This window comes from Haliotis rubra, unplaced genomic scaffold, assembly GCF_003918875.1.
Source record: "Haliotis rubra isolate DU_JTF1 unplaced genomic scaffold, ASM391887v1 Scf1336, whole genome shotgun sequence".
Taxonomy (NCBI): Eukaryota; Metazoa; Mollusca; class Gastropoda; order Lepetellida; family Haliotidae; genus Haliotis; species Haliotis rubra.
The window spans coordinates 174,160-193,183 of NW_025765266.1; the positions used below are offsets into that span (position 1 = coordinate 174,160).

The 19,024-nt window shown below is 42.7% G+C and overlaps 2 protein-coding genes across 2 annotated transcripts in view; both read left to right on the forward strand.

Moving 5' to 3' along the window:
• Positions 1–14,376, forward strand: LOC124267763 (E3 ubiquitin-protein ligase rnf213-beta-like). The gene is made up of 10 exons (XM_046702752.1): positions 1–82; positions 7,294–7,407; positions 8,418–8,489; positions 10,169–10,231; positions 10,432–10,629; positions 10,842–10,926; positions 12,425–12,459; positions 13,572–13,669; positions 13,860–14,011; positions 14,245–14,376. Exons 3-9 carry the CDS (start codon positions 8,463–8,465, stop codon positions 13,924–13,926), a joined length of 573 nt encoding a protein of 190 aa, XP_046558708.1. The 5' UTR covers positions 1–82; positions 7,294–7,407; positions 8,418–8,462; the 3' UTR covers positions 13,927–14,011; positions 14,245–14,376.
• Positions 14,091–19,024, forward strand: part of LOC124267766 (E3 ubiquitin-protein ligase RNF213-like) — an 18,137-nt gene continuing 13,203 nt past the window's right edge. Inside the window, exons 1-7 of the mRNA XM_046702753.1 lie at positions 14,091–14,120; positions 14,245–14,407; positions 14,629–14,729; positions 17,107–17,256; positions 17,894–18,026; positions 18,143–18,226; positions 18,435–18,630. Of these exons, the coding sequence (XP_046558709.1) occupies positions 14,091–14,120; positions 14,245–14,407; positions 14,629–14,729; positions 17,107–17,256; positions 17,894–18,026; positions 18,143–18,226; positions 18,435–18,630 (857 nt within the window). The remainder of the gene's footprint in view (positions 14,121–14,244; positions 14,408–14,628; positions 14,730–17,106; positions 17,257–17,893; positions 18,027–18,142; positions 18,227–18,434; positions 18,631–19,024) is intronic.

Genomic DNA, 19,024 nt, shown 5'->3' on the forward strand with positions numbered 1-19,024 from the left:
GTCGGGAGTTCGGACTGATAGCTACCATGCTATCTGTGATACTGGCAAGGTGCCATGGTTGGCACTGGATGTTACAGATCAGGTGAATGCTTACTTTAAAATTGTATTTATAATTTAACGCTGTTCTTTTTCAGGGTGGCTCGCTGCCAAGACCTGCGGTTCGATTCCCCCACATGGGCACAATGTGTTGGGTTTCCATTTCTGGTGTCCCCCACCGCGGATATTGCTGGAATATTGCTAAAAGCGGCGAAACTAAACTCAGTCACTCAGTCTTTTCAGGATGGCAGCAATGACCATATTTTTTACGCCCTACATCTTCAATTGCCTGAAAGATGTAGTAATGAGTAAATATGCATTTAGGTTGATAGCCTCTTGAATCTGTTAACATATAAGTCACAGCTCAGCTTATTATACATATTACTGGCTCAATATTCCATTTCCATAAATCAATGAAATATGGATGGATTTGGACACAAGTAATATCAAAATTTATAACCATTCAAATTACTCAGTGTGGTGGTTAGTCATAGTAGCCTAAAGACTGGTTTCCAGATAATGATGATCTTCCACCAGTCTTTTAATCCAAATTCAGTTAGTCTAAAACTACATATTATGTCATGTAAAATATATAAAAATTGAGTATTCAGATTCAGACATATAGCAGCCATGTATCTTATACCTCAAAAACTATTGCTTGATTGAGTGCAGAAATTCTGCAACTTACAAATGACTTTCAATTTCAAATAATTGTGATACTTTTGGTGCATGTCATTTTGTAAATATGGTATGTGCATGTATACAGTTGAAATTGCTCAATCTTCAGTAATCTGCATTCTTCTTCATAGAGATCGTCCTTGAGGTACATATTATGCATTTTCCAAGCTGAAAAATGTCCTGTGACAGTTGTATCAATGTTTTGAATAAAATATTGTACAATAAATAAAACTTTTATTTATTATATGGCCCCCATCTCGCGGGAGTTACTCCACGCGCATGCGCACCAACCGGGTAAGCACCTAGGCCCGTATCATCATTCCTTCTGCTGTCACTGCCTTGTAAAGACGTGTATGTGTCGAAAGCAGCAGCTGTACTCTTCTGAACTAAAGAGAATAATGTCTGAGACGCCACCACCTGTATGTATGGTCTTTATTTTGTCCTTGATAAGGAACAGTAAAGCTTTGGCGGGTCGGGTTGTTTCATAATTGTGACTTTGTATTACTATTTTACGCTAACTTTCCCCGTGGTTCGCACATGTTGCTCTTCCATGGCGTGGAAGTTTACGCTCCACGGGTTTTAATATTGCGTATTGAACCAACTATTTCTTCCGATGGGTCGTTAGCATTCACGTATTTTCAATGTTTTTCTACATGTGTTTATGCTGCTGGTCCGCTGTTAGCTACATGCTTGCGTGCTTTCAAGGCGTTTTCTTTCATGTTCGGTCTGCGGGCAAGTATCCCCCGGCCGACCGCCATGATAAGTGTATCGTGGTGCCTTGAGAAAACCGGACCATATATCGGAAACTTGTGAGATCTGTATGGGTTTCTCCCCGGCCCAGAAGAGAGGACGGGTGGCCGACTTCCTATTCTATAGGGAGATGCGGGGGCGGAGGGAAATTGACCCAGGTCCCCCTGGCCGAAAAGCAAAAGCCTAGAAGTAAAGGCAGAAAGTCACAGATCAGTCAGCTTCACCTGCTCCTAGTAGCGGATTTGATATGTCTCTGATTACTCAGTTATTTCAGCAGCACATGGACTCGTGAAGTCCCTTGTTCACGAAGTCGGGTTGGGAGGTCTCCGCCAGAGTTCGCCACTCGGAGCAGGGGCTTGAGAGAGTCTGGGGAGGTGGGATCGGCCGACTCCTGGCTCGATCCCTCGGCCTGAGGGGTCTGTCGATCCGCTGCCTCTGGCTTCGGGTCCAGACGCCTCGGCTGCCCCCGAGGAGGGGAGGCTTCGCCCCAGTCCCCTCCTCGGAGCTGGCGCAGGGTCCGCTGAGGATTCCTGGGGTTCCGTCCTCGCGCCGCCCCGCCCCCATGAGAGAGCCGGAGGCACCAGTTCTGCCTGGTCTGCCTCCAGCCTCCTCGGACCGGGGTTCGTCTGCGTGATGGCAGGTGCTGACGCTGCGGCTTCTGTCTGTTCTTCCCTCTCCTCTGTGCCTAGTGCTAGGCTAGCCCACTGGGTCGGGTTCGGGTCCTTCTTTCCTCGACTCGGCTCAGGCGACGAGTCCATGGACACTGGGAGGTTGAGGAGCAGGAAGGTGCCTTCCGCTTTTCGCCGGCTTTACGGGAGGTCCGGGCAACGCATTGCCGAAGTTCCTTCCCCAGGCCGTGGTGCCTGCCAGCCGCTGACTCGACTGGGAGTTCCGCCTCTGCCAGGCGCAGGCGCTTTGCCCTCGCAGTCTACACAGGACGCTGCGTCCTGCGTGATTCTGCCATCCATGGTGCGGCCCTCTTGACTTGCTCCCAGCCTTTTGGGCGCTGGGAGGCTCTGCCCCGACCTCCCTGCTAACTCCATCAGGCTGTAGACCAAACCGTGTGTCCCTCCCCTGGCCCTTGGTGCAGGGCGTGGTCGATCCCTCCTGTCTGGGTCTCGCCTCCGCTTCTGACTTGCCGGAGCTTGTCCGGAGGTACCAGCTGGGGTACCAATGGTCGGCGAATGTGTTTTCACTTCGGGTCGCTGTGGGGAGGCTCGCTTTCCTCCAGAGCAGCTCTGGCTGCCAGGCAAGGGCATTTGACACCACCTTTTGCTCTCGCTGGCTCCCCCTGCGGCATGCGTGCGGACCTCACGAGGAGGTCTGCCGGAATGCTATGCAGTGGGTGCGGTAGTGGTCCATGAGGCCTACCTCTTCTCGATACAGAGGTCGGCCCTGGAGGCGGAGGGCACGCTGGAGACGCCTTTCGCCATGTCGCTCTGCTCCTTCAATTATCCAAGTCCAGGCACACTGGGCGGCTACACTCCTTTGCCTCGTCGGCTCGACGGTGATGATGTGCGCAGTCATGGGGATGCAAGCTGTGGCTGTCGACGCCTCAGTACTCAGCAGCTACACAGCAGACCTTGCTGGTCCTTCCCTACCGCCTGGGAGCGACGCTGTTTCCTGGGGCCCAGCAGGTCATACGGGGAGGCTGCCGCTGCAGCTACCTCCTTCAAGGACTCTGGCAGGCCTTGTTGGAGCACCCGCCGGCTTCTCGCCTCGAAGCTCCCGGGCTCCCGGGACTTCCTCCGCCGGGTGCAGCCTACACCCCGAGTCTGCTGGCTGGCTTCAGCCGCTAGGGCAGGGGTAGGGCGGAGGAATTGTTCCGCCAGGGCGGTAGGGCAAAGAGCAGTCCTCTTCAACTGGCTCCCAGCTCCCGGTGGCTGGGAGGTCTGCCCGACCTCCCGTTAACCCATCAGGCTGTAGACCAAACCGCAGTGTCCCTCCCAGTGAGCTCCGCTACCTGGGACCACTCACGCTTCTTACCCAGCACGCCCCAGTTGGAGGCCGCCTCTCTATTCCTGCCGGAGGGGAGAAGGCTACAAACAACACTTGGTGCTGTCCACCGCCAGTGTCGGCCATTTACCACTGTGGGAAGGAGGTCCGCCCGACTTCACCGCATACGCCGCCTCTGGCGGACATACCTGCTTTGATTAAGTCCAGGCTTTGCTGGACAAGTCCGCCATCGAGCGCATTCCACCGGGCGAGGAACAGGCAGGATTTTACTCCACGTGTGCTTCCTCGTTCGAAGAAAGACGCTGGTACCGTGCCGTCCATTCTCAACCTCAAGGGGTTGAATCGCATGCTAGAGGTTCCATCCTTCAAGATGGAGGACACTGCGCCGGTGATCTCCTCTGTTCAGCCTCGGCGATTGGCTCCACGCCAATCGACCTAAAGGATGCGATCTACATGTGCCTATACATCCATCGTTCAAGCAGTACCTTCGGTTCTCTTCACGGCGGGATGAGTTACCAATTCATGGTGCTCCCCTTCGCATATCCACTGCCCCCAGGGTGTTCACCAAGCTCATGTTAGTCCCGCTACCTACCTCGCCGGCCGCAAGGAAGGGGTTGTTACCCTTACCTCGGCGACTGGTTGCTCACAGCCAGCGAGCCTAGATTCTACTCACACAGTGATAGACATTCTAGTTCTCACTGGGGTGGATCATCAACCTCAAGAAATCCGACCTGGTACCCACCCAGGACTTGGTTTTTCTCGGGCTTAGGTTCAAAACACACAAGGCTCTTGTTTCCTTGTCGCCCGACCGGGTCACCAGAGTACGGGTGATGGTGTCTTCGCTCCTCTCCCAGCCCCAGGCACCAGCACAGACTTGGCTCTGTCTACTGGGCCATATGGCGGGCGGCGATCTCTGTAGTGTGGCGGGCGCTGTAAAGGATGCCTCTATACAGCAAGCTTTGGCGAAGTCTGTGGGCTCACTTGTAGGACCTGAGCCGAGTCTCACAGTTCCCGGTGGTTGTCACCTCACCTTCAGTGGTGGACCAATGTCGGGGAAATCTCACCAGGGGGAGTCCCCTTGGAAATCCCCGACGCCAGCTCTTACAGTTCAGACCGATCTCGCGCCCCTCACGGGCTGGGGTGTTCTGGGCAGTCTGTCGGTGTCCGGACTCTGGTCCAAAGCCGGGCCCACCTTCACATCAACGTGTTGGAACTGAGAGCTGCGCGGTTTGTTTTCGAAGCCCGAGAGCATGTCCAGGGCCAGGTGGTTCATCTTCAGTTGGACAACCAGGCGGCCATGTCGTCACATCCTGAAGCAAGGCATACGGGTGTCCCGAAAGGCCTCCTCCGGGAGACATGGGACTTTCTCCTCTGGTGCGACCAGCGATTGTCAGGTACTCCCTGTTTATCTCCCCGGGCTGGAGAACGTGGCGAGCAGACGCCTCTCTCGCTGGATCCTGGCCCCGCACGAGTGGATGCTTCGACCGGGCAGATATTCGGAGTTATCTCCCCTGTTGTAATGGTCGCTCCAGGTGGATCTGTTTGCGCCCCCGGGGACTTAATCAGACACCGTGTTTTGCTCGGCATCACCGACCCGAGGGCGCTTGGCTGCCGACGCCTTCCTGCTGGATTGGACGGACAAAGTGCTCTGGGCGCCTCCGCCGTTACCACTCATTCCCCGTGGTCCTTTCATTAGCTAGCTGTCCACCCAGCCAGCTCGGCTGCTTGTGCTACTGGCACCGCTTTGGCCGTCACAGAGCTGGTTTCGTAATTCTCAGGTTTCTGGCTCAGCCTCCTGTTCTATTACCTTTGCAACTGGACATTCTCACTCAGAATGGAGCCCCACCCCAATCCAAAGATTCCAGTGGGTGGCTTGGCTCTCTGTCAGGTCTAGCCTTGAAGCACGGAATTCCCGCAGCAGTTGCAGACACAATTCTGGCTTCGAGGCGGGATTCGACAAATGTTCAGTATGAGGATAGGTGGTCCCGCTTATGCGCGCCCGGTGTTCAGATAGGGGATTGCAGATCCTTTTCTGGCGGATTTAGTCTGAGTATTGGAGTTTTGCAAGCCCGCTTTGGAAGAAGGCCTGGCATGCTTCGACCATCTCGTGGCTACTCCACCGCTATTTCCACTTTTCACACCCCTGTCGATGGTGCCTTCTGGGGCAGCACCTCTCGTGACAGCTCTTTTAGCTGGCGCGGATCGGGTTCGACCTGCTGTCAGGCTTAACCAGCCCACCTTTGGATTTGTCAATTGTGCTCGATTGGCTGTCCGTCCCACTTTCTCACACCTATTGGCTATTTCCATTCAGTTGTTAACTTGGAAGGCTGTATTTCTGGTGGCGTGTAACATCTGGGCGAGGGTCGGGCGATTTACATGCTATGTCAGTCCGACCCGACGCTGACTGTGTTTCACACTGATCGTGGTCAGTATTCGGCCTCCCGGATACTTTTTACCGCCTCGAGGGTCGATCACGCTTTCCATGTGACAGCTCCTATCGAACTTCCCACTCTACCCAGCCTTCCACATCGGGACCTCGCAACGAAAGCACTCACCCAGTGGATGTCCGTAAGACTCTCAAGGTCTATATCAAACAAACACAGGAATCCGCACGGGTACCCAGCTGTTTTGTTGTTACGGGGCGGAAGGCTGGTGTGCCGGGCGAGCAAGCAGACTTTGTCTCCGCTGGCTAGTTTCACTATTTGTGCTGGCGTGATCAGGCTAAGGGCAAGCCTCCCCTGAGGGGTTGAAGGCTCACTCGGTCAGGCAGTAGCCGCATCAAAAGCTTTTGCATCGCACTCAACATTGAAGAGATCTGCTCTGCCGCTTATTTGGAGCCGCCTAGCACGCGAGCGATTCGGGCACTATCAGCTCGATACACATTCCCATAATCGTGCGCAGCTTTGGCCGTTCTGTTCTCTCCAGTGGACAGTGTCCTGCCACCCTGACCGAAAGTGAGTCTTGGTTCATTGGTTTTGTTGACGCTGCTGTTCAGTACTGTGTTTTTATTGGCATATCCGGCTGCTGGGCGCTTAACCTCATTTCGATCCTCTCACGGAGTATATAGGTCGGTAGTGAGCGTTTTACATTCCCCCTATGGTGCTCTCTAATCGACACAAGGTGGGTGGGGTTTTGTTTACATTTCACACCACTAATGTGCGATTCTTATGCTAACCTGCGGAAGGTCGCCTTTGAGTGCAATTTCTCCCTGTCAGTTCCCCTCCCATAATGCCTCTCGCGGAAGCTAAACTGGGACATTTGACAGGTGAGTGATTATGGCGCCTGTTACATTATTTAATTAATCGATAGCTATTTGTATGTGCTTGGACAGAATTCCCTCCTCCCTGGCCTCCGGGTCTCTGGGAGTCTGTGTTTATGCATATTATGTACCCCAAGGACGATCTCTATGAAGAAGAATTAACCAAACCTGAAGAGGTTTTCAATTCTTCAAGAGAGTCGTCCTGGGTAGGGCCTCCCTCCCCGCCTCCCGCAATTCTGTTCACTGGATTTATTCAGCAGAAGGAATGATGATACGGGCCTGGTGTGCTTACCCAGTTGGTGCGCATGCTAACGGGAGGTAACTCCACGAGGTGGGGGCCGATAATAATTTTAAAAGTTTTATTTATTGTACAATATTTTTATTCAAAACATTGATACAACTGTCACAGGACATTTTCAGCCTGGAAAATGCATAATATGTACCCCAAGGACGACTCCTTCGAAGAATTGAAAACCCTCTTCAGGTTTGGTTAAGTTTTGGAGATTTTAATGAATATCTATGTACAAGTAAGAAAAAAGCAATTTAACTTAGTACAAAGTCAATGATTAAAGGTTTTGATTTCAATGTTTGAATGCAGTATTTCATAATTGCAGGTAAAGGAGTGTCCTGATCGGTATGTTGTCTGTCTTGAATACCAAAAGATAAGAGAAACTTTGGCCAGGACTCTTCTGGGTGAAGACATCAAGCACCTGAAACAACTGGTCAAGGTAATTGTGTTTGCAATCATAATGTCTATCTGTACTGTATATATTTCCTGAGTATAACTCTGTCCTAAATGTTGCCTTTTTCTCACTGATTTCCTTTGGAACATGGCTGAACTAAAAATTGATCTCATTTTGTATTCAAGGTCGACCTCAAACCATATCTTTTAATAAGCTTATTAACTGTTTCCAACCTCCAAGTGAAAGATAACAACACCATAGAAATATACTTTTGCTTATCATTAATTTGGTTAATTCTACTCAAATTTGAAATGTTTAGACTAATTTTAGATGTTCTGGAGCATTGAAAGTTTTAGTGGTGACTGGCTTTGGATGTGTATGCACAAAAGCCAACTTATGACTTACTTATTTGCCACAATAGTGCTGCATAGATCTTTACTTTATATGCATTGCTATTGTGTATTTAGAATAAAATTACATTTGACCTGTGTTTTGGCTTTTGCAATGATGTCTCTCTCCTCCAAGAAAGATAAGTACACATGATTACTTCAGGATAGATGCATATACAGAGCTACAGATAACTTTTGGGTCATTGAGTTATGTAATTCCTTTTCTTCTTCGCAATTGGGTATCCAAATTTTCCTTTGAGTAACCAAATAAATTGTACTCACCTCGATTGGGTATTTTGCCATTTTCCATTAATTTTAAAAACATAATAAAGTTTAAATATTAGTGTTTGTTATTTAAATTTGATCTGTAATATGAGAAACGATAAGAAAGACTGCAAGTTGCTAAAAGTTCATGTCCTGAAATTGAATCTCTCAATATACCTCAGTTATTCTATCTAATCCACCGGTACGCTAAGCAAAGATTTGACATTTGTGTACGCATGTAAGATAACATTTATGGAGTATTTACAAATATTCAAGCCGCATTTGTACACAATAGACTTAGTAATTTAATTGAGTTTTCACATAAATATTTATGCACTTTACGCAGATACGCAGCTTATCTGTACCTCTGATATAATTAGCAATGTATGACTGACATTACAGGACAACGAGATGTTGTTCCTCCTGGCCATACACAGGAGGTGACTCATGAGGAACATCAACCCTCAAACACAGGTAGGATATAACACAGGCTGGTGATGTTTTCCTCTGAACTGTATCACTGCCAACTGACTTAAAATATTAATGTGAACATTTCTAACATCTTTCTGAGGACAAAATTAGGCATAAGTTTTGTGTAGTATTTTCAGTTTCTGTAATATAACATGTTATTTTACTCAACTTAATTCACTTTTGCCATGATGAGACTCATGTCAACCATTGTTACACCCCTATCCCCATGACAAGTGCTGGGCATTTAAAATGGACTCTGTGTGGACATATGTCTGTCGTAGGAGTTTGGGATTTTACACCAAAAAAAGCTATTTCACAAGTTTCCATCTCAACATATTTAGACTAGAAATGATGGTAGTGTTTGTTTCTGAAGCAGCTCTAATAAAAAGTGCAATAATTTTTCACAAGACTAGTTCACATGTATTTTTATCCCCCGCTACATGTTTTGCTGGGGTATTAAAATGGACTCTGTCCGTATGCAAGGCGCAGCATCCTTGCACATTTGTCTTTTCCGAACCTAACTCTAAAACCGCTTTAATATTTTTCACCAAACTCAGCACTTAGAGCTGGTTGTCTACTGATGCCTTTGGTAGTTTTGGATTTCTGAATAAAATATTTTGGCATTTCCATGGCAAATAAGTTTGACTAAACTGAAATTAGTGGTAGTGCTCTTTTCCTCGAGCAGAACTCTAAAACCGCTCATCGTTTCTTCACCAAACTTATATGTACGTACATCTGGTGATGTACTGGTGCCTTTTGGTAGTTTTGGAATTCTGAATAAAATATTGTTGGCGCTTTCCATTGCAACAAGTTTGACATAGACTGAAATTGGTGATAGTGCTCCTTTCTGGAACAGAACTTTAAGAACCTTTCAATACTCTCCTTCCACTTTTCTATATACACACCTAAATATTTGACATATATCATAACTCGTGAGACATAATCATGAAGAGTATTTTGCCATTATGGGGGATATTGATGACTGACGCTTAACGCCAACAAACCCTTTTCAGATGGAGGCATATCTGCTCATTTCATACCACACGCTTATCTTGTAAATTATGGAATGGGACGAAAGTGTGCCAAATGGCATCGGGTCCATTCGCCAATTGTCCATAGATTAAAATAACAAGACATCACGCCTACCTGCAACCTTCGTAATTGTCCGTGACTCCATTTGACTCTTCCATTCATTTCCAGCGACATCACAGGAATGACTCCTCGATAAATTTGCACATTGTGCAACAGTGTGGACGTAGGCTCAGTTGGTTAGCTGTCGAGCTAACAATCCTAAGGACGCTGGTTCAAGGCCCCACAGGTTCTTCCAAACTGGTTGCTTGTCTTAATGACATGTGACTCTACGCAGAGATTGTCTTAACGAGAAGTTGTGGTGCTGTATTCTAAAGGTGCTCCTCGGAAACATTAAACCATCTGTAGCTTCTTTTTAAAGAAAGTTAGGACATTGCTGACGCATTTCTTGACGCTTGAGATGTCAAACGGCAACCTTGTCTTGGCTGTTCAGAAATGTTGACAATCAACTGACAAAGGTGCACCCTTCACAATAATAGACCCAACCAGTTGTGACACGGGTCATGCAATGCACTAGTATTCACTTGATCAGGCCAAGCTGAACAAGCTGTAGGTGTTTTCTGCCATATCAATATTAATCATTAATGTTGCAGGAACAATCTGTGGAAGGCATTGCAACATTTATTGAAACAACAAAAGAAAAGGTTACTCAAAAGGTAAGCCATGAAGTGTCATTATAAAAAGTTTGATATAAAAGTTATTTTCTCATCATTGATAAATTGACATCACTTGTGGTTTATCCTTTAATATATATGATGGTATACCTCTAAAGTTTATAAACAATTAATGTCAAATTTGAAATATGAAATAATGATAAACACTAATGAGATTATTTATTTATTTTGTATGGTGATAGGACATAGCCATGAGGTTGCTGAGAAATCAGCTTGGTGGTCCAGGATCCTGTTTGACTGTTCGACGAGGTCACAACATGAGAGACCAGAGTGTGATGTGTCTTCTAGTCCATGCATATGTCACTCTAACTCACTTCAACAAGGTGACAAACTTCATCAAACCTCTCACAGACCTCATTCTGGCACCACACAAAATGATGGTAAGAGTGAAGCCCTTTTACTTTGTCAAGTTGACTTAGTGATTGGTATAAAGGAAATACTGATATTTATTCCATATATATTTCCCCTACTTGTAGTACAGTTTGATTTATTTCCATATATTTATTGGTATGCCATAGAACGGTTAACACCATTGATGTATTGCTCATTATCATAAAGACCTGTGTAGCAGTGATTGTTCACTTTCCCACAGAACATGTTCCTTCCCACAATGCCACAGGATGACATAGATGCCATCAGACAAAGTCTGACAAGAGAAGGAACCATTGTGTTCTACCGTAAGTATACTTTGATTCATCCTTGTTTGTTAGTTGTTGGAGAAGAACTGTTTATTACACGTTATAACTTTCTGTAACAGAAGTTAAAATCATTTGCTTTCATCTTATGCAAAGGTTAATTTGTAAACAAAGGTTACATTTATATTACCATACATAATGTTAAATTATATACTGTTGCATTACATCCAATCTCCTATTTCTTTATCAAAATACAATAATCTCTTTAACTATCCTTCCAGTATGATATCATAGCTATTTATACCCTGCTAAAATCACATGAAAAAAATCCAAAACATTTTCATCAGATGACCACTTTATCCTGTCAGCTATCCGAGGTAGGTACCTGTACTTTGTGCAGAAGCATTTGTGTGGGAAATGTCACTTCTTTCATGGGTGTGCGAGCTGCAACACCTGATTTTTATCAATCTACACTCTCATATGTTTTATTTGTTTAAAACACTAAATTTATTTCTAACTTTCAAAAGGCAAATAGAAAATATGTTTATTCTGATCTGGATATACAGATGTAAGATCTGGTAACACATTTTAGAGCATGGAATCCATATCTACCCCTCCAGGGCCACAGAACTACCATAACAGTCTGGGACCCACATATGTGTACTTGATGTATTCTCTATCAAGCAAACTGCTGCACTACAACATCATGATTTACAGATTACATCTATGTCTTTAGTCATGTACTTCATCATTCTAAGCATCATTAGAAGTGATACATCATTATCTTTGATCTTTGAACACGGAATCTTTAGAGAAGGCATCTACCTAGTCCTCTAGAAAGCATGCATGGCAGAAGGACTAGGTAATGAAAGGGACAGGGTTGTCCATTTGGCTTTGTCTTCTGGCATTATTAATATTATCATCATGTACCAGATTTCAACTTCAGAGCAGCCCCAAAATTTAATAGGGACAACTCCAAACTAACAATTTGACACTCAAGGTTGTTTGAACAGGATACAAGTTGCACTTATACCACCATATGCAGACATGGAGATTGTTGATTTGGCGGGAATTCCTTTGGCAGATGACCACTGGACTATTGAGATATTACTAGAGAAGGGAGAATTTCATACACAAACAAGCTGTCCCAGATTACTAAATGTTAGACCCCACCAAACACTCTGGAGTATTCTGACTGATGTAACAGACATTTTGTATTCAAAGGAATTAGCGAACAATAGTTAAGTATAATTCAAAGAATACTAGCTCTATTATGTCACCACTTATGGCACTCTGTCTGCATTAAGTGGATGTAGTGATTGGAAAGAAGTGATGTTTACTGTCTAGCACAAAGGCTTTTCACAAAGTACAGTTTACCGAAGAAGTGGTTTGGATGGTGTGATGTTAGCCATATTACAGTAATTATGGCAATGAGGTAATAGAGGTAGTATGTTAGAATGTTACACAATAAGTCCCAAATTGTCCAAGTTTAGTATGGAAAAGTTTGTAATGTAGCCTCTTTGTTTTGATTTCTTTCCAGAATGTCAAAATGGACACCCATATGCTATTGGAGAGGTAGGCACCATTTACAAATACATATGGTCAAGGATAATTAGAGAATTATCATAACTCATGTAACTGCAGGATCAATTAAACATTAATGTTACATGCCATAATTCCAAACATTGATCACATGTAAATGTAAGATTATCCGACTATTCATGTTTAAAGCGGCCTTCACACGGCAAACTCGAGTTTGAGAGTGTGAACATTCCAACAACTCGCCACCATGACCAATTTCAGAGTTGCCAAACTGTTGTAAAGAAATAGGATCGGTCTCTATTCTCACCAAATTTTCCATCAAACTTTCGGTGGTGTTGTCAAACTCAAGTTTGACGTCTGAAGTGTTGTCAAACCTGTGTTGTTCTGAAACAACCAATCGTAATCAATGAAATTGACACGTGACCGCACCGATAGGGACGTGATGCTCAAATGACACGAAAGTTTGTGTTTGCCGTGTGAAAACGCGAGTTTGAGAACTTTTAAAATTTCAACATGTGCTGTCAAACTTTAGTTTGCCATGTGAAGATCGCTTTAAAGTTGCAGGTATGTTTGCAGATTTGTTAAAGTTCTAAATTTCATCAGATATTTATACATATGAGACATGGTTAATACTGGCTTAAAATATCATTGATATCAAGCTCCCTCATGAAAGGCCTTGAGTTTAAGCATCAGACTTGGAGAGCCTTGAGTAGCAGCAAAATACATGTAGCTTGAAAATCCTTGCATTATGTACAAAATAAGTTATACTTGTTATTGAAGGTTTTCAAAGTCATTGCAGATTATATTTTTTTGTCTCGGTTATGAAAAGTCATAGTCCTGGAAAATCTGTGATATTTAGACTGCTAAATTATGTCCTGAGACTAAAAGATCCTGGATTTAAATTTTGTTTGAGAGACTAATGCTAATAACCCAACTTTAAATGACAGTTGAAGCCTTCAAGTTTAGTGTTCCACATATCTAAGGACCTTCTTAAAAACCTCATACTTTGGACTGAAAGGTCATATGCATGACTGTATGTACACAGAGTTTTAGAAAAAAGACATCATGATCAATATTGCTATTTCTTAAAGATCTATGTGTTATAAATCCTGTTTATTACTGTGTTATCTTATGACATTTTGCAGTGTGGTAGACCTTATACTGAAGCAACCTGCAACATCTGTAAAACCAAGATTGGTGGATTATCTCACCAAGCAGCAGCTGGAAATACACAGGTTACTGGGTAAGTATTTATGGTCACAAATATGGCTCTGATGTTGTGTGGGTTTGTGAAGACTGACATGAACATTATGGGGTAGTGAGAAATCTTTGTGAATGATTTGTATCCATGTCTGCTCATAGTAAACCTGGAAATCTTGCCATGAGGATACATGCAAGTTAGTTGGTTGCCAGTAGTTATTTCTTTATTATAGTGACCAGACCCGTCCTGGTCATGTTCTTGGGAAGAGCAGCAGACAGAACCAATGCCTATGCAGGTGAACGCAGACTGGGAGGAGCTGCCTGTGCTGTACTGCGTTTCTTCACTCATGCTGCATTACTTCTGGGAGTAGAGACCAACCAACAGGCAAGTTGTTGGTTGATTACCATGTACACCAGCGATTTCAATATATTTCAAGCATTTGGACACCAAATTTGTTCCAAACATGTTATTGCCTGTTGCATATATTTCATTTGTAAGTTTCACCTTCATATTAAAATGTGTCACATATGTAACATGTTACAAGTAGAAATACTAAAAGTGTGTTGAATTTATGAAAGTCTGCCACTGACAGATGCATTTACCTTGATCTATTGCAGGCCACAGCAGCTCTAGTCTATCCCCCTCTACAGCAGGATGTCAGACAGTTTTTCTTGGAACACCTCCAGAAGGACCTTCAGATCATCCACATGGCCACAGGAAAAAGTGTAGATGATGTCTTCCTCCTCCTACACTTCATCTGCCATCAGATTTCTCAATCAGGTAAGCTTTCAGCAAGACCACTACCGTTATGCAGCAGTCTTATACTTATGTTATGTCTTCCAAAGTTTGTAATTTATGCTTATTAACATTCCATATTTTCATCTTTGACAATTCTTTCCACTGTGTTAGTATTTTATTCAGTTATAGTTCAATATCCAAAAGTATATGTTTAACAAATATCAACAGGTTTCAATAAAAATATCTGTCTGTTTGAATCACAGAAGCATACAGACGAATGGAGCCACAAGCACTGGACAACAAGCAGATCAGAGAAACCTGGGAGGAACAGTTTGCAAAATCTTTCATTGGCCCAGTGTTACAGGTACCAGGTGTTACAGTTCAAGTCGCATTACCCAGTTGTGCTCTCACAAACCTCATTTATGTAACATGGGTTGTTGGTGACACACAGCTGCAAGAAAATTAAATCTAAATGTTTGTATTCATTTTCTTCACAGGATCTTGACAACTGCCTGAATACATGCAATGAGAGAATCATGAAGGACAAGAGAATAGGTACTGTCTCATGTTCAATGAATTATGTCTATCAGTTTTATGGAATCCATCAGTCTGTTTGTGGTAAAATGATGGATTGCACAAAATCATTTTTGTACCAAATATGACTGTCTCATGTTCAAGACCAGATCTCCATTTGATCCTTGAAATTTATGTAAAAATTAATAGTATGTCTGGTACATAAGCCAGACCACCAACTTGCCTATTTCTTGCCATGAATAGTCATTGGAAATAGAATATCAATAAATCTGTATTGAATTATACAAATTAATCCTGTTGTTACACTATCTGGTAATGGAAAGTGTACATTACCTATCTGGTCTTATATTTATAAACTGTAATATTTATTATAGTACATTACAGTGAGACCTCGGATACCCGGACCCCAGATATCCGGAAACCTCGCCTTCCGGTCAATTTTTAGAAAAAAACATTCTCTTACGTTATAAAAGTGACTGTCTATAACGGATATTCAGTTTCCGTTTCCGGACGGTACATTTTACAAACAAACCGGCTAAATCAACACAAAATTGACTCACCTATCCGCACGAAGCTTTGATCTACCGGTATTCTGTATTATATTTTACTGATGACTGCGTCAGAATTCGTCCCGTTATATTATTGTGCATGTTTGAACTTGTTCGCCGGGAAACGTGTGCACAGCTGATTGCTATTTCCGGCTTTGTGTACGAGACAAATACGCACAGTAATCTTAATCCCTGCAAATAATACAAAGCCCAGCAAAAACAACTTATAACTTAAAGGTAAATAATCTTGTCTAGTGATGTTTAATTGCAAATTTGACGTCTCTACTGACAAAGTCGTCTTCTGTTGTTTGTTCACGCGAAGTGATACGATGTTGTCTATTCAGTCAAAGCAATAAAAGTGCAGTGTGTCGATATTCAAGCCAGTTATGTTGTGATGCTGTTTTTGAATGTCTATACATGTATAATAAACGCTGATGATCATAAATATTTTGGATTTTCCTTGAGGTGTATGAAAACCAAAAATCCAGATATCCGGATATTCAATTATCCGGACAATTTACGTAAAAACGAATGTGTCCGGATATCCGAGGTCTCACTGTATATAGTGTATAGTATTTCATTCAATAATATTGATATCAATATTGTGTCTGACAATCCTTAAAACTTCTGTTTACCCAGTTCCACAGGTTTCGCTTACCACATACCTTTACATGATTCACTGCAACCACTTTAATATTGCTACTACTGATGCCTTGAAGCAAACCTTAGTTGACAGTCAAATGGATGTATGTGTCATGACTGACATATTTTGACTTTTAATTTATAAGTCATAAAAGTCATCACAGGTGTGAGTGCTAAATGTCAGCATACTGGTTGGGGGTAATAGCTAGTGTGCAAGAAACCCCAACAGTTACATGTCAATTGTTGCATTGATGTATTTGATAAAACACCAAAATGCTACATGCATAACCCTGATTAAGGTTAAAATCATGTAAGAATACAAAATGGATAAAATAATAGTTTCAGATACTTTTTTTGTTTTGTCATTGCGTATAAAATCCTGTTCACATGCATCAGAAATAGTTCACCTTGAAGTAGTTCTAATATGTCCGGATTATTTTTATCAATTTTCATATTTTTTTTGTGGCATGACTTTCATCTGTGACAAAAGTAGTATGAGCAAGGAAGTAAATATTCAATGGCAGTAAAGAAGATATGCTTGATATAAGGTTCCCCAGATGTGATAAGACTTTGTGCTTCGAAAACAATCCATTAAGACCTTTAGCTCCAATCATGTTTTTGTCAGTCTCTTTGAACAGAGTGACACTTGCTCTTTGTGAAAGCCTTGGAATGTTTTCTGAAACACTGAATGTCCACACTTCCAGAAAAAGGCTTTTCACTTCCAAAACGTTTACAGAGAAATCAAGGATACATATGTCCTTCTGGGCTATGTGCTAGAATCAAGCATGATATGCTGAAACATTTGAATATGTTGTATTTACACTAACTTTTCTTTGTATGAAATAGAGGTTAATTATGTAATAGCAATAGGTATATGAGCAATAGGTAGAAGTATTTAATACCTGATGAATTATTGATGGAATTATTATTGTTGTTTTTTTAACCTATTTGTATATCTTTCATAGGTCAGGACAAGTTGATGTCTATTCTGTATGAGGTAGACACATCCACACCCAGGAAGTTGAATGTCTCCACGAGTTCCCAGCTGTCTGGAGGTACCGGTCACGTATCACACTGGAGCATTTCCTGAGAGAGTTTCATCTGAAAGTAGAGAACATCAAGGGCAAGAAATCCAAGATGGAAGTTCTTGGCCTTTTCAGACAACAGGTATGTTACTAAGAGTGAAAAAGAAATTGATAGCAGAAATGAGACCTGCATTGTGTTCAGATATCCTTCTAATGGATGGCTGGAATCTTAGATTTACACAAGTTATGGTCCTTGGTCTGTAATTAACATACCAGTGCACATAGTTTGTTCGAAAATATTGTCTATGAATCTATATGATCTGCTACACTTTAATCTTTCCTCCTACGTTATGCTGCCATACTGTAATACAGGGATTTACCTTGAGTCCTGTATTTGAGGGTCCCTGGGACTCATGCTTGTAATTTTCACGGGTCCTGGACAACAAAATGGGGCTCACAGACACTGTATCTATTATTACTAATACTGTTATTGTATTGTGTTTCATGATCAACAGTTTAATTGTTACAGTAATGAAATTGCAAACTCAGCTAGTAGCAAACTAATTGTTACTTGATTGGAATTTTTACAAAAGTATTTGGACATTTTCTGCATCCCTGTGGATGCGCTAATAAATTCTGTTGTATTCATTGTCAATTTTTATGCGTATGGGACGCAGGAATTTGCTTCCTGTAAATCCCTGTTAATATGACTTGAATATTTAACGTATCTCACACTGGCCTCCCAATCCAAAATCTTTTGTACATATTCTGTGTTTCAGCATCCGTTCCTACAAGCACTACATCGCATCCCAAATATTCTACGGCTGCAACAGTTCCTTATGGCAAAATACAGGCGGCGCCTTGATAGAGTGGAGGCAAAAAATATGACTATTGCTGATGCTGCAGGAGACGGTATTCATATCATTATTATCCTTATAAACAAGAGAAATGATAACCATGCATTGAGACCTCATTAAGGATCACACAGTAGGTGAGTGTCAAATCAACTTATTCACTTTGTCTTCCAGGAAACAACTCTATTGATGTGTTGGAAACTCTCTCAGATTTCATAGCAGCCTGGGAATGTGTCAAGGAAGGACTTCACAGTTACGGTAAGATTTCCTTCTATGACACTATCAAAAGATGTAGATGTGTAAATGTCTTACATGTGAACACGATGACAGATAATACAATTTATGCAGATCTGTTGACAACACTTCTTTAAATAAGCATTCATCTGAACTACTTTTTAGGTTATATATTTATGTAAAATATTTCAAGCGACACACTAAATATGATACAGGTGTGCCTTAATTTCAGGATGTTGGACAGTCCATGATGGTCTGATACACCTGCCTGATGCCTACAAGAACATGAGGATTGATGAGAACTCTCCCCTGGCCGTCCTTCTGCCGTCCACTCAGGGGCCTGGCATCTGCTCCTACATGATGCTAGAGTTCCTCTTCAGGAAGCATAATGAATTCATGGAGAGTTACTGTAACAAGACAAAACAAAAGTGAGTTTCCAAGAAACACTGAAATAGAGTTATAAAACCATTATAATTTGTTTGAATACCATACCTTAGTGACTTCGAAGTCACAATTTATGTACTAGTAATTTGGCCAACATCTAGTTGTAAAGTGATCTGTGTGCAGTGCAATAACCTTTGTACACAATGGGAATCATCACTTCTTTCCTATGAGTACATATTACAACCTGAATTTTTTTCCATCTATTCTTTGTTATGTGACATGAAACAAAGAAATGTTATACAAGTAACTGAATAATAAGCCTTAATACAAATTATTTAGTACAAAGTAATGATACTACACAGTACAACAGTCAATGGCAGAACAGTTATAATGGCAGTATGTAAAAGAATAGCAGTGGCTATGATATAATAGAGGTAG

What these genes read in the sequence shown, in the direction of transcription:
- LOC124267763 (XM_046702752.1), top strand. Translation starts at nt 8,463, where the DNA reads ATGAGGAACATCAACCCTCAAACACAG. An exon ending in ACATCAACCCTCAAACACAG is followed by an intron (nt 8,490 to 10,168) that starts GTAGGATATAAC and finishes TTAATGTTGCAG; the next exon opens with GAACAATCTGTGGAAGGCAT. An exon ending in TGGCACCACACAAAATGATG is followed by an intron (nt 10,630 to 10,841) that starts GTAAGAGTGAAG and finishes ACTTTCCCACAG; the next exon opens with AACATGTTCCTTCCCACAAT.